This window comes from Falco naumanni, chromosome 11 (assembly GCF_017639655.2).
Source record: "Falco naumanni isolate bFalNau1 chromosome 11, bFalNau1.pat, whole genome shotgun sequence".
NCBI lineage: Eukaryota > Metazoa > Chordata > Aves > Falconiformes > Falconidae > Falco > Falco naumanni.
Window position 1 is genome coordinate 27771369 of NC_054064.1, and position 15978 is coordinate 27787346.

The following is a 15978-nucleotide window of genomic DNA, read 5'->3' on the forward strand; positions in this document are numbered from 1 at the left end:
GCCCGCAACTGATAAGAACCACAGAAGTAACATACAAAGTAACATTACAATCTAAATCATAATTATGATATTTTAAAAAAAAGTCGACTATTTTCTACTGATTTATGTATTTTAATTTAAATATAGTCAACTTCACACTTCCAATAGGCACTATCTCTGTCAGGACTATTTATTCTTTAGTCATATCGATTCCAGGGGGAAAATTCCAAATAATCCAGTACACGCAGACATGGCATCCATTACAATTAAACGGCCCTCATATATAAACCTCACAGCTTGTTTTCGTATCACAATGCCAGCATGTGGTAATAAACTTTCTGTTCAGAACTAAGACCTGGAAAGGGAAGGAATACTAATTATGGAGGTGCTTAATACTCAACCTCTTCAAAAATCTGGAGATCAGCCAAAAAGTGTCATAAATGGTTTGACTTTGTACCACAACACTACTTATCAGCGTTCTTAATTTCTACCTGTGCACACAGGCTGTACTTAGTACTTTGCAATGAAATACCTAAATATAACAGCAGTGCTAATTAGATCATGCATATATGTTTGAGAATTTTGATTATAACCTGGAAGTCTTTATTAAGTTCAGCTAAGGAACATCAACCACAACTGCTACAGCCCTCGGAGAACTGGAGATGGTCATGTTCACAAGGGATGATGTAGAACCTCAACACTTAAGTGGACACTCCTGTGTCACATCTGAAGTATGACTCTTCAGCAGTGCAGCCGAGTAACTTGTCAGTATAGACCCACTTCTGCCTAAACTAATATCTGATGGCTTATCTATACAATGAAGAAGTGCGGTTACTTGTCTTGAAATGAGGATACGAGGTCTTGACCAACTGTACTGTTTAGGGAAGTAAAGCATTACTGGCAGTAGGCGGAAGGACAGATGCCGAGGTCCTCTTACGGGATCTGTGTGTGACGGCACAGTTACAACACAGGATGCTTCATCTGCCTCTGCCTCTCTCCCTCCTCCCACTTCCCCCAAGCTCAAACCTAATCCTGAAAATTTTACATCTTTTAAATGCAGAAATATATCCCATTTTGCCAAGCTCACTGTTGTTATTTATGAAGAAACAGACATTTCTCATTGCTACGCTGAAATCACTTAAAACAATGAACTAATTAAGAAAAACGTTTTATCTCAAATACTGAGAAAAAAAGCAGCACAAAAGCAACTCTCTCCTTATTCTCATATTGGGTATTGTTGTTCTATGCTACCAAAAATAAAAAGAAACATCACGGACAAAAACTCATCCTACTCAAATAAATCAAACCCCAATGACCTCAGCAGGGGCGGGGGGGTGTGTGGTGTGTGTGTGTGTGTACTTCAAACGTACATGTGTAAAGCTAATATCCAAAAAGTCACCTGTACTTACATAAATAAAATCACAATTCTTCCATGTAAAAACTGTAATTGAAACACTACCTACAACTGATCTCGGATTTTTTTCTTCATGCACATATATTTGAAGGCTGCTCATTCCACTTGGCAACAGCAGTAATTACCAGCAGAAGTTTAGAAGTTCAGCCAATATAACAAACAGAAAACATTTCAGAAATTTTAGTAAATTATTTGGCTTGGTTCTCATTTTACAAACTCAGTAATGCTAATGTTTTTATAAAATCCAAAATAAAAAAAATGAGAACTATGAATCTATTTAAATCAAATTATAATTATTTTTTTAATTTCTAGGGTACTTTTCCAGACTCCATTGTATCAGTTCATGATATATACCTAAAGACAGATAAATTAGGCCTTCAATAGAATTCAAGTTTTCTTATGTAAACTTGTTAAAAAAAGAATTATTTAAAATTCATACATTTAATTTTTTGAATTTTAATGAGCAGAGCAGATATAATTCATGGCATTAAAATTATTCAGGCACAATAAAAGCTAAAAATATGTCCTTGCTGGATGGCAAAACTGGATTTCCACAGAGTATGTATGCCTTGCTTCCCACAATCAAACTGTCACATACTCCTGCATGCGGAGGTTTTAATATCCATTTCCCTGGTGAAAGTGTGCAAAAGGATCTGAAAGAGTTATTGACAATTCATACAGTATCCCATATTTCATTAGATAGTATAAGCAGAGAACATATCTTAACTCTGAAGGGAGATGAAGCAACAATGTTTTAAATGACTATTGACTCCACTAAATTTCCTGATAATGTCAGAAGACTGTAGTCTGTCAGGTTCATAAGAGACTCGAGATGATACAGGAATCCAATTATGCGAAGTCTATTTAGTTGTCCTATTTGCTAAGCCAAAGGTTAACGAGAACTGCACTGAAAAAACCTCCTGTGGTATTACAAAGTATTTCTTATGCTGCATAACATGTAAATGAAAAAGTATTTTAATCAAGTCTCTTTAACTCTTTAATTGCAATAGAGTACTATACAATACGGCAAATAAAAATCCTCTGATGGAAAAAGTTATTTTAAAAATCTGCCACAGAACTAAAAGACATTATGACTAATTACTAAAGTAATTATTCCTGAATATTTCTAATTTGCAAAGGAAAAAAGGTTCAGATCACAGAACCACAGATAGTCACTGCTAACATAAAATCTTCATAAATAGTAAGCTATGGCCTCTAATTTTAGACAGAAATTAATTATATTTTTGTTGGTAACACATTCAAATCTGTTTACACAGCTGACAAGTCTCAGCTCCACCAGACTCAAGCAGTGAGCTTTGAGGACTCTCCTGCTTTGGAGCAGATGACTCAACATTCACCAATTTCATTAAAGATGAAAAGGGAAAACATTCACCTGCAACAATGTCACTTGTAAAAACAGACTTAAAACAGATTTATGAGTTTTACATATGTGAGGTACCGCATTCAAAAGAAAGGGGAGAAAAATATGGGAAAACCTAACAGCTGTGGGAAAACAGATTAGAAGTGCTGAGTTTCCAATTCTTTTTTTTGCTAACATAAACTAATAAAATGTTAAAATGGATCCACGTTTCAAAGACAGCAACTACCACATGACACCATGACGTTATTTCAGATCTTACACGTGTCATCTCACATACACTTCTGAATACGTGGACATAAGATTTACCCACCTCTTTCAAACTTAAAAAGCATCAATCTTATCATACAAACCACAATTCTCCCTTGACAAGAAAAGAGTAGAAATGGACAGGAAAATAATGCATTGAAGACAATGGTAATATGTAGAGAAAGCAAATCCCAATTCCATTTTTGCTTTGCAGCATACTCAGGTTCAACTCCCAGTTAAAATTAGTAACTTTATAAAAATAGCAATACTTAATTCTTCTACATTTTCCTTAGGTCACAAAATCTGTATACAACATAACTACATAATTATTTCAGCCTTTCAGGACTTTCTGGGTTTTTTTTTTTCTCTTTCTGTTTTTTAAATAAAGGCAGAACTCACAAGCTGCCATTGGGAACGTACTACCAGAAGAAAATTATCTGAGAAAAATGAAAGCTGTGCAGTAAAACATACTACAGTGGCAACCAAGCAAGGATACAAGTCTAATATTTAATGGAATTCTGCAGTTAAGTCCTGCAATTTCATGAATTTGTAGGCAATTCAGTTAGCTGATTCTGTCACCAAGGGTTCTTATTGATCTCAGCTAAGATTTCCCTCCATTTCTAAATAATGGTAATTCTAAATGCTGCAACATGTTTGAAAACTGAATACATATTGTACTGTATACGTATTATTTAATATTTCAAAATGTAATCTTACAAGTGTCGATACATTCTTACTGGTTCAGCAAGAACTAAAGTAGATACTTTAAAGGCAAGGGAAGCTCTCCACCAGTTTCAACAGGAACACCTCTTCTCCTTAAAGCCAGACAGACACAGGCTGAAGCATACTGGTGAAATAACATACACTACTGAGTAAAATATCTAGACGGGCACTCAGAACACACTGAGAAGACAGGACTTTTTTCCTGAAGTTCAGTCAGTGCACAGACTTCCTCAGCTTCCAAACTGTTGTGCAGCTTTGTTTCAGTCTAGGAACATGTCTCCTCCTCATTTAAAACATGCACTGAATTTGATTCACTTGAATAATTTCTATGTGCTTCAGTAATCCCGTACATTAGTATTTGTATCTTTCAAGATAAACTCTGAAGTATGTGTAATGCTAAGTTACTGCATATGAGACAGAAAAGGCTGTTGGATGATGCCAATCAAAAATCCAAGTAAAATCAGCTATTTGTAGGAAGAAATGAAATGAGAACTAAAGCTACTTACTGAGTCGTCTGTAGCAGAAGGAGGCCAGCCTTCCCATAACTGGTGACGAACAGGGATACTAGTTAGGTCATACACATTCCGCTTTACCTGGTTTTAAAAAAAATAATAATATTCAGAACTTGCTCTAATGAAAGCAATACAGGAAAACTGTATTATTTTCATCATAATCCTAAGCTTTTTATTTTGATTTTTTCTAATTATTGTAAAACAGATTCCTCCAACACTGAAAGACTCAGATCTGTTCCACAGGTTTACATACAGTACTGTTAAAGAAAAAAAATTAAGATCTCTAAGTTATCATTCGTAGTGATTCAGTATTACTTCAGCATCATAAATGTGTAAAACAATTGATAACACAAATTTTCACAGTAAGAAGTATTACAAAGTAACAATCTGAAGAGAAGCAGAAGATAACAAAAATTGTTACAGGTTTTGCTAGTTAATGTATTCTGTTTCACCTGAAAATTTTAGGTTCATTTACATTTAATGCAATAAGGAATACAAATAGTTTTGCCTAAGTTTCTTATATGGGATCCAAAACCAAGTGAGTAAATTAAACATTGAAATATGAATCAATAAGCATGTTTCCAATGACAACACCCTTCAAACATTTATTAATAAAATTCAAATCAACCAATTTTTATATCAACCCTTTTCCCGTGCTACTAAAATACAAGTTGCTACCATTAACCATCTCACATGACGGTTGTAAGGAGGAAGGGAGTGGGAAAAGAAGAAAGAATTGAAAATTTTAAATACAGGAAGAATACTGCAAAACAGAAGTTACAGAACTCCACAAAAACATTAATACAGATAAAAAATCTGGCATGTTTTATCAGAGGTTTTGTGATAAGCAATTATTTAAATCACAAAAAGATAAATTTTTGTGCTTGGGATAGAGAGCGGTATCTCAAATTGTGAATAATGCTGCATACCTGAATGTGAAGACTGCAAAACCAACCAGCACATGTGAATATTGCCCAGCTGGACCAGAACTGTGAACAGTAAAACACTTAGAGCAAGCAATGCTGGCTTTTGGTTTTTCTTCCATAAAACTGCTACATTGGAATAGAAGGTCCTCCCATACCTTCACAGGTCTATTTCAGTTTCCAAATACAGATCACAACAACCTAGGTTACATCCAGAAAAACATTCTCAAATAGATAAAAGCAAGGTTTGATACATTTTACTAATATATTACAGGACCTTTTGCTACACAGAATCTGAGGAAGTCAAAAGTTTTGTGTCCTGTTCCCAGCTCTAAGAGGGCTGTACAGTCTAATACTAAGAGATACAAGAATAAAGTGTTTGACACCTCCAACCAAAAAAAAAATTACGGAATTATGGCAGATGGATAATATTTGACTTAAAGTAAATGCCAAGACTACTCCAAAAAGTGTCCTCTAATGCCTTCTTTAGCTTTCCATTTGTTGACTTGTTAACTGGAAAGAAACAATAATTATTGTATTCTAACTTCTTTTATAAGAACTATCAAAAATTCTGTGAACTGAAAAAAAAAAAATATCATTGTCAGCACAAAAGATCTTTGGGCTAGCACCTCACTTGCAGTCAAGTGCCCTTACCCTAAGGTAACTACTTCCTCTGAACAGAAAAAAGGTTCAAAAAAAGAAAAGATCAGGAAGAAAGCTGAAATTAGTCAAAGTGAAAAATACTAACTTAATCCACACATTTAAAGGTTTCATGTTCGAGAATTGAATAAAAAATTATTCTAAACTACCTTTCTTAGGGAGATAATGCAATATAACAAAGCTATCCACTAATAGACACTTTATATGTTTTAGCCCTACCTACTAATCCATACTTGCCATAGCTTCATCAGTAAGGCACAGCTGAGGTCTGAACACAATAAGGTAATAGGGTACTATAAACAGATGGATACATTCCCTCAAAATTAGTCATTTATTTTTAGTGCAGTATGTATAGGCAACATCTGGCTGTAGATATTAATCTAAAAATGTGTTTGCATAATGAAATAGCACCCAACATGCTTTTTCTCTGGATCATCTTCAGAGAGAAATGCGGTAAAATAACTGTTCTAATCACTGGAAATATCCTACAGGGCGTGATGGATGAGGCAGGGATTTCCACACGTATGCTTGCTCACATATGTTGATTTGGGTAACATTCTTTGAAAGGTTCTCCATGGCACTGCTGCATGAGTTTGCCAACTCTCTGAAAACAAACACAACTGAGAAAACTCAGGGCACAGAGAGAGCAAACGCAAAGTGCAATGCTCTGACTGTACTTCCAGTTCTCAGATCCTCCATTCAATTACTGTTTCTCATTCTCACTACTTTTAGTAGTAGCAGTATCTTATACTAACAAAGTGCCCCTTAGTAAAAGCTGTGAAGAACTGTCTCATATTTCTGGATAAATTTTATATATAGGCCATGGGGATATTAATTTCAACACTATCAGTTTAAAGCTGTATAAATATACACAGAGAGTGGGAAACAATGGCTTCAGTTTACTATCCAAGAGTAAGATACATTACTTCCAACTCTTGAATCTACATCTCACTGAAGGATGAAAGTCAGAACATGCGGGTTCCTTATCTGGACATTTTTGTATCATAACCTGTATTTGGGTTGGATTTTCAGTTCAGCTTTACCTTCATTGCATGTTTTGGAATCATCAAGATATCTCTCTGTTCTTGTAGAACTGGTAAATTACATGTATACCTGATAACCTTTATGTTAATATTGGTTTTGTAGGAGTTTTTGCAGGGAGACTGATCAGGTAACTATGTTTCAAGTAAAAAACTTTGCAACTAGATATTAATTTAAAAAAACTAAAAGAAGAACAGTGGGGTTTTTTTAGACAGAATCCTGAAGTATTTATTAGCAATTGAAATAGACTTCATATTAGTGCATCCTCATACTTAAGCACATTGTCAAGCTTTAAAAACCACAAATATACCTCAATTATTAATAACTTAAATTCCTTTCAAATACACATATATATGGTATATCCTAATATATATACACACACATATGTATACACAGATGCACTTGTGAAAAACGGAATTATGGAAAACCAAACTCTGCAGAACTTGGTGTATGCACTGCTTCTCAAGAAGGTAGCCTGCAGTGCAGGATTCATTTCGCAGTAGTATCAAGGTAAAGAGATGTCATTACTCTGTACCGACCCCACAACAGCCCACCAAAATGTAATAATACTGGTCTGTGATCACAAGAATAGAGATCTTGCTGTTTTAGCTTTCTTGCATTAAAAACCAGGATAAACTGTCCCTGTCAGATAACTATTCTCCAATTACACACACCAAAAGTGTTATTAATATTATTTTCACAATATGAAACTTAAGAATGAGCCATTTTCAAATAACAAGTGAAACTTATTTACAGAAACATGGGATCAATAGAACTGCATAATATTGTTTTCAAAAGGCCTTCAGAAGTAAAAATAAATAACTCGGAAGTCACATTCCTCAAATTCCCTTTTAATTCCAAAGTACAACAGAAAGGCATTATGAAAAAAACAGTATTTCCCTTCTTTCATTAACTCATCTGTAACTGCACTGAATTCAATAACATTCCTCTGCTATTCTAAGCTTGAAAGGCATGCTCGGGGTAAAGTGTTATGTTGGTATAAAGCACAATGCCAGACTGATGTGCTGGACAAAAGTGATCAAAGTTGAAGTAATTTTAGCCAACGCACAACTATTCTGCTGCATTATTCTACCAGAATGACATCTGTTGAGCAACTCGTCGCAGAATAAACTAGTTGTTATAGCCAGGCCTAGCTGGGTAGGGGACCATGTAAGACTTAGTAGAGTAATGTTTGATTAAACAAACTGCTTGAGTTAAGATCATAACTGGATTTGGAATTCATGCCAGAGTAGTCCTCTTTCAAACAACAAGCCACAATCAATTATTTAAGATAAAATAAGCTTGCTTTTAAGTAACGATTTAATTTTAGTTTTGTTTAAAATAGCATTATGAAAGCAGACTGCAAAATGTTTTAGCGACTAGGAATATTTACCACTTGAGTGCAGAAACCCCCCTTTTCTTCATTAACTGACTTAATTTCAGTTTAAAGTTAAAAATTCTGTAAGGAGGAAAAAGTCCTAACGATTCAAATAAAGCAGAACCATAAACTGCTTCTTCACTAGGCCACTGAAATAAAAGCCTTTGGCCCACTCTTCACACAACTGAAAAAAAGCACAGTAAAGGGATGAAGTCGGTGTTAAGGCTTTTATAAATTCACATATTGATAGGAGGAACAAAATCTTCATAAATTCGTGTAAAGCAAACTAAGTTCTAGTGCCATCCACTGAGCTACATTTATTGGCAAACTTGTTGGTCTCCCACCTTTGATCAGCTTGAAATACGAATTGGTGGTATTGTCTTTGTGCAGCTCAGAATTTCTTTTCATAATGTTCAGATGCCATGGTGACTGGCACATTACTATGGCAGCCACCCTTCAGATTATAATCTCCAGAATATACAAAATCATTTAAAAACAAATTAAAGGCACATCTATTTGGTTCCACAACTCAGCTGTGAACAGTATCAATACAACCATTTCAACACACACAGAAAAATAATACCCCGTATATTTCAGACATAATTTTACTTAGAAAATGCTGTTATAATTCCTGCAGAATGCCCTGCCTTGTAGCTATACACTGATGCAGGAGAAGCATGCAAAGTTTTACCTTCAACACATTTTCACTGCTGTTAGAAGGGAGTTAAAATATTAAACAACTTTTAATCTTTTAAGAAAACCTATATGGCCAAAGCAGCCAACACAGTGAGAAAACTTCTCAGATATAGGCAGTCTTACTTTCTCATCTTTCTTTTTTTTTTTTCAAGCAGGTGAGTATGTAGCTTTAAAAGTAAGATTAAACACAAAAGATACACTTTGTCTGTAGATAGGAAGTTAATCCAACAGTCAAAACTCTTCCATATCTATATTACTAAGGATAAAATGAGGTAAAATGTATCACAGGACAAGAAGCACAGGTAATGCACTGATGACTGCCTTCTGGTGGTTTCACTCAGCAGGAATAAGTAGCTATTTTCTTATCTCTGAATGAGAAAAATTTGAAATCTACTGGCAAAAATAAAATAAAAATCTAACACCGACCAAATTGTTAAAAAAATTAAATTTATGCTGAATCATCAAAGAACTGTCATGCCTGAATCTGTATCTTTGAATCACAACAAATCACAACAAAGTTTAACAGTAGTTTCCCTCAGGCTGTTTTCCGCTTATGCAGGTACAAAGTTAATTGAAATAATGTAGATAATGAACTTTTGTTAGTCTTATTATAAAATATAATTTATGCAAAGCTGTAAATTGGCTGAGATGCTAAAGACTGTTCCAGGCACATAGGCAGCATGAAAGACAGTGCAAAAAATGAGTGCATGAAAGGCAGACAAAAGGAGCAATAAAGTCAGAGGACTGTGAGGAATGTGGAATGTGAGTTGGGGGACACGGGGAAATGAGATCAGATGCAGACATAGCAAGGTTGCATGGGGCACCGACAGTAAAGCAAGAATCTTGACTTTGACATTGTAACAGAGAAGAAGAAGCCAAGATAAGTAAGCAAAATTTTCAGGAGACAGCAACGATATAGATGGGGCAATGACAGAAAGAAATGCAAAGTAAGCAAAAGCCTTTTGGTGAAGAAAGATGGAAAGAAAGGACCCAAAGCCAGCTAAAGCGGTAGCCTTCAAGATTATAGAGGAAAGCCTCTGCCAGACAAAATTCTGACAGCTAGCAAAGAGCACTGGGAATCCGGCAGTAATACATAGGAAGCAGGGACAGAATCTACCAAGTTCCTAAACATAAGAGAAGTGTCAAAGGTGATAAAATGGTGAATTTGAAGGGATAATGATGTTTAATTATGTTATCAATAGTTATGAACAAAAAGATGGGTCAAATAAATGGGTAATTTCAGTTAACCATGGACTAACAAGAACTACTAAAAATAGAGAGATGTAAAACTAGAGAGAAAAATTTTCTGAATCAGCATCTCTGCCACAACCTTTTGCAATAGATTTGGTCTGTAGTAATAGTAAAGACAAAGAACAGAAACAGAAGTAGTTAAGAGGAGAAAATGAAAAACAAAAATAAGTGATCCATATTGAAAATTTTCCTATAGCAGAGAGCAATTATTTTGCATTTCATCAGGAAAAGGCTATCAGCAGACAATGAGAAAATTAATTTCTTAACTTCAAAAAGTGGTATCTGCAGTAATTTTTAGCCAGCAACACTCAAGTAGAATATATTCAGATAATGTACTGTATGAACTATGACTAACATTAGCATCCAAACCAGAACTCTCAGGGCATTTAATGCAAGATTCATTTGGGGGGAATGGTATAAGCCTGCTCTGCTTACAATTTTGTTTGCCTTTTTGTATCTCCAATACACAATAAGCTATATTAAAACATAAATAACAAAGGTTACTTAAATCAGCAAATTTCATTTTAGTGTAGGTTTTTCTTTAGAAACAATAATGCAATTCCAAAAGACATCAAATGATAACTGGCCTCTTCTAGCAGCTGACTGAAGTTGAAATTATGGAATGCTTTCAATTAGTGAATTAAGATGTCAGAATTGGGCTATTTTTAAATAACAGCATCTGTTTCTCAAGAATGTCATGCAACTGAAACTCTCCAAGGACGACTCACTATGCTAAAATAACTATTAACATTTACATGTATACTCAATTCAGTCTGCTGTAATCTAAAGGAAAAAAATACACTTACAACCTAAATATTTGAAATGAATACTGAAGGCAAAAGAACTCCTCTCCTGCCCAAGCCTGCCAACCAAAAGTCAGCTGTGATTCAGATTCAGTGGTTTTATGAAATACACAAGAACTCTAATACATGTTTTACTACAACACATTCTTTAATTATTTTTTTATTTCACAGCTCTTCCGTTAAATTAATATTTTTGCTTTTCATACCTCCAAAAAGATTCTGGTCTACTTTTATTAAGTTTTCCCCTTTAGTAGGCTAAAGCTTTGAAATCTCTTTTCTTGTTTAATGCAGAATAAAAATTCATTAAATTCTAACGTAATTTGGTTTAATTCAGTGTCTGAAATACATGACTTGCTTATTCAATCATGAAAGTAAAACTGAAACAAAAGCACCAAAACTTTTATACCTCTTGAAAGTAATATTCTCTTCCCTCTAATTAGGACTGTTTCATTTCCAAATTAAAAACATTACGCAATTTCAAACCTTCCTAAAGGACCCCAAGAGAACCTAAATGTCCATTGTACGTCAGCCACATACAATGCAGAATTCATCAGCAAGTTACAACACAAAAAAACAGTAGAAAATTTTCTGCTAAGTATTTGTGTACCACTTTCCTGCAATTAAATACATTTTATGTGCAAAAAACCACTAAGAATCCAGCTTTCACTTTAGAGCATATGGAACAGTGTTCAAATCAAAACAAATCCAGTTTAAAATCCTCTTAAAAATGGGTTATATTGTACTGTAGTATTCAGTAAATATTGTGCCAATATCTTCATTAGGAAACCTGTTGAATTCACTAGGTAACCACTCAACTTAAGTCTGGAAAACACTGTGTGATTTTTTGCAACAATTTGCTGACAAAATGTTCAAACAATGAAGATTAAGTCACATTAAACAATGAGCAAAAACCAGCAAATGCGTCTTGATGTTTTCAATTCTTTAATTTCAGTATCTAGAAAAAAGAGATTGGAGTAGATTATTTTGCCTCTCATCACTGGAAAGGTGGAGTATGAACTTCACATACCTAAGGATTAAACAACTACTTGAACATAAACAATCCACACTATTTCCAATTTGAATGATGAGGCAAGGAGAAACAAGGTAACTACTAAAATTAAGTGGCTGAGTAAGTAAATGCAAAGTTAATATATTATTTTGCTATTATGTATTTTAGAATGGGGAAGGGGAGGTAAATTTTCAGGAGAAAGAATTTGTAGAGACAAACTTAACAGAGAGATGATTCACCATAATATTTTAGTAAAAACTATCTCATTTAGAAAAAGAAGATACTACATAGGAAGACAGACTTACCAGACTTCCAGAAAGGCATATGGATTCTTTATGCCCCAACTAAGCACTTCTATATAGCCTCATTCCCCCAGATTTATACCCATCATAGTGAGTCATCAAACAAAACCCAAAACAAAAATGTTCATTGCGTTTTACTGATGTAAATTCTTGAAGACTACAGACAGTCCTAATTACTTATTTAATATACTACCGGCAAACATTAACTGTCCTAAATTTAAAAAATAAATTGTTTTATTCCTAAGATAGTTGGCTCTGTTCTGTCTACTTCTACAGCTGAGAGGAAGACACCTTCAGAGACACTACCTACTCACTTTGTAGCCTCATTGAGCAACTACATGTCTGAGCTGAAACACTTTTTTAAATAATTCAGAAATTTTTCTTAACTAGAAGTTATAATCAGAAGCCCATTCAGTTTAGGAATCACCAGATTATTTACAATTTAAATGTAATGACATCTAAAATTTATTTCATTTTGTAAATGCTTGTAAAGACACATTTGGCAGTTTCCTTTCAGTGACAGAAATGACATTGTGAATAAATTACTTTCAAAGATTTCATAGTTATTACTACTTCATTACCCACTACTCTTTCATTGGAGTTCACATTTTAAACTTCTTAAACCAACCCTTCTTGGATGTCATTTGACCTTTTTTTTAATGGGTCTGTGCCAAGTTAGTATCTTAACACCACGACCTACAATAAAATGGTCTGCTGAGTAATGCTAGTATATTTTTGTGGTTAAAACCTACGAATTTTGAAACAGAAAATAAAAGCAAGGCTTCAACTAAATGTTTGTGAATCTTACATGTGAACTTCTGATTACCTCATGCAACATATATCTATATCTATACCTACAATATAACCTGAAAAGATAAACGTTCCAAGCACATGAGATGTTCCCTCAAAGATGTGGAAAGATATTTTCCCAACCTCAGCCTCCTGCCCAGACAAGGTCTGAGGCCTGAGAATAAATCTGAGCTCTCTTCAAGCTAGCAGATACTATTTTCCCCACTGCTTTGCATCTGGCCTTTTCCTGGGCGGCAGCAAGCGGCAAATGTTAAGTATATTCACTATATTACATTATTCACTATATTCAAATTCTATATACCACTGTTTCACCGTCTTTAAAATGTTGTTCCGCTTCTCAGTGCTTCAGTTTTCTGCCAGCGTACATGAACATTTTAATTCTGTGGAATAAAGAAACCTCTTTGCTGATCTCCATCTTTAAATACCTAAAATTAGCTGTTCTTCTAGAACAGCGTTACTGCTAAATGCAAGTTACAACCTTCTGAACTTGATGCAGAAGTTACTGATTGCTGCTATATGGCCTGCACTGTGCAAAGGTTCAGCCTACATAATTATTATTATTCATTGCTTGTAGTGCCTAGGAGACCTAATTGTGATAATCCCCTCTGAACTTAAAACCGCATGACCCTTTGAATTTTTTAATAGGAGGTTAAAAGAAGAAACAAATTCCTACAGAAGAAGGGAAAACACATTCTTAAGAAATCGAGGCAAGAGACAAGAGTATTTAAAAAAAAAAAAAGAAAAAAAAGAAAAAATCATTTTAGCAGCACACAAGGATGAGGTTGAAATAGGGTATGAAAGAATTAAGAGTGTGAGCTAGCTGTGACATTAGAGATTGAAAGGAAGATGTGATTAGGGTTATAAGAGATCAAACAACAAAGACTTACTGCCAAAACAATTTTATGAATTTATTCGAAAATGCCTTAAAGACTTCTACTAACAAAATAAAACTGATGATAATAATTGAATTTTTTTGTTTGTTGGTTCTACATATAGTGCACTAACACAGAAAGATACATTTTGAAGTCCTAGGGTTTTTTTCCATTCAGTAGGAATGATCATTTGAGAAAAAAATTTAGGTTACTAATAAGTATGTTAACTGACCTTTACACATATTATGAAAGACAACAGGCAACTTCTACTAAGTCATCTATTACCAGATCGCTATCAAGAGGCAACTACTCTTTTGACAAAGCACTCAATTGCAATATAAAGGGTAAACACAGTTTCTAATATTGTTCCCCCAAGGAAGGATATTGGTTTGTGTAGAAAACAGGAGAATTACCCAAATTGTTAATGCTACCATCCCAGTTCCTGCTGCTTTTATGTCTTAAAATGTTGACACATTGCCAAACATCAGGTATTTTATTTCCATTAAAAATTAACATTTTAAGACCCCTTTAAAAATAGTGGGACAAACTCTGGAGGCAAATACTCATGCAAGATCCTGCATCTGGAAGGAAAAATGAGACCTTAGTTTCAATATAGAAACTTTTTTATTATTATTATTACTTTTAGTTACCACCTTCCAGAAGATTTCAGAGTGCTTCACAAAGCATGGCAGAAAAACTATGTGAAGTCCAGAGTGTTATACTGGACTCAGCTGCAGCAGTGTACAAGGCTGTAACACAGCTGAAGCTAGGCAGAATGTATAATAAAGAATATACAAGCCAAATTAGGATATCTCCAGGAAGAAGGCATGAAAGACTAACAAGAAAAGCACCGCAAATTAGAAAAGCAATAATTACCAAGATGAGTTCTATGATCTTTGGAGCTAAAAAAAAAAAAAACCCAACATAAAAAAAATGACAACCATTAGCTGAAACAGCTGGCCTACTAAATGCAACAGAAGACTGCACCAGGGTAACAGTTTGTATCTGGGCTAACCTGATCAAAAAGATCATCAAGAGTCAAGGGACAAATTATTTCATATGGATTGCATACTTAGACTTAAGAGATAATTCTAATAAATTATCCTAGTGATTGTATCAGTAACTTGGAGAAAAATATACCTTGGCACTTACTGATCATGCAGTTAGGGACATGACTGAGGGCAGTAACTTTCAAGATTATTAGTATTCAGAATTGATATGAAAACACATTTTAAACTACTAAATACACTCTGTGCATCCCAACATCTCTCAGACTTACCAGAATCTACTGTCACTACCAGGTAATGGTAAAATATGAACAAAGGCTGAGAAGTAAGAAAAAACCTGTATGCCAGTTACACAGGCCTGATTTATCACATGTGCATATAGTCAGACTGCTGCACAAAAATTGTAACTTTGCAGCTCCTGTCTTTCAATCTGTTCCACTTCCTTTGTCAGGAACCAGTATGCAAACTCTTCAGCAAAAATCTGTATTATACTTTCCTGCATCTTGTATTAGCTGTGTTGTTTCCTTTTTAAGAAAACTCTTAATGAGTTTTATCATAGCAAATATTTTTTATATAGTTAGGTTTCCACTTGTAAGAGCCTTCAAGATTATTTCTAGTGTTTGAATTACCATTAGAAGTGAAAGAGATACTTGACGTGATTCTTGCCATGGAAAATAGATTTGTTAAATTTTCACGGTTGTCATGTTCTGAACAAAAGAAAAATTTAGACAAATTTATTTGAAGAAAAACAACCTAATCTTCATTTCAAAGGAAACTGATTTGCAACAGCCTAAGCATGATATATACATATATTGGACTTTTATCACTTCCCTACATTCATTGATATGAATGGTAAAATAAACAGTCCTTTTAGGAACTAATAAGGAGATGAATGGTAGTTAGATGTCCAATTCTCGCTGCATTTCATTATAGTAAAGAGCACCATTCATATTCATACTGGAAAGGGGGGG

General features: G+C 34.4%; 1 protein-coding gene across 1 annotated transcript in view; it reads right to left on the reverse strand.

The window, feature by feature from the left end:
- Positions 1-15978, reverse strand: part of FAF1 (Fas associated factor 1) — a 171369-nt gene that overhangs the window by 80511 nt on the left and 74880 nt on the right. Inside the window, exon 8 of the mRNA XM_040611322.1 lies at positions 4250-4336. Coding sequence (XP_040467256.1) covers positions 4250-4336 — 87 coding nt within the window. The remainder of the gene's footprint in view (positions 1-4249; positions 4337-15978) is intronic.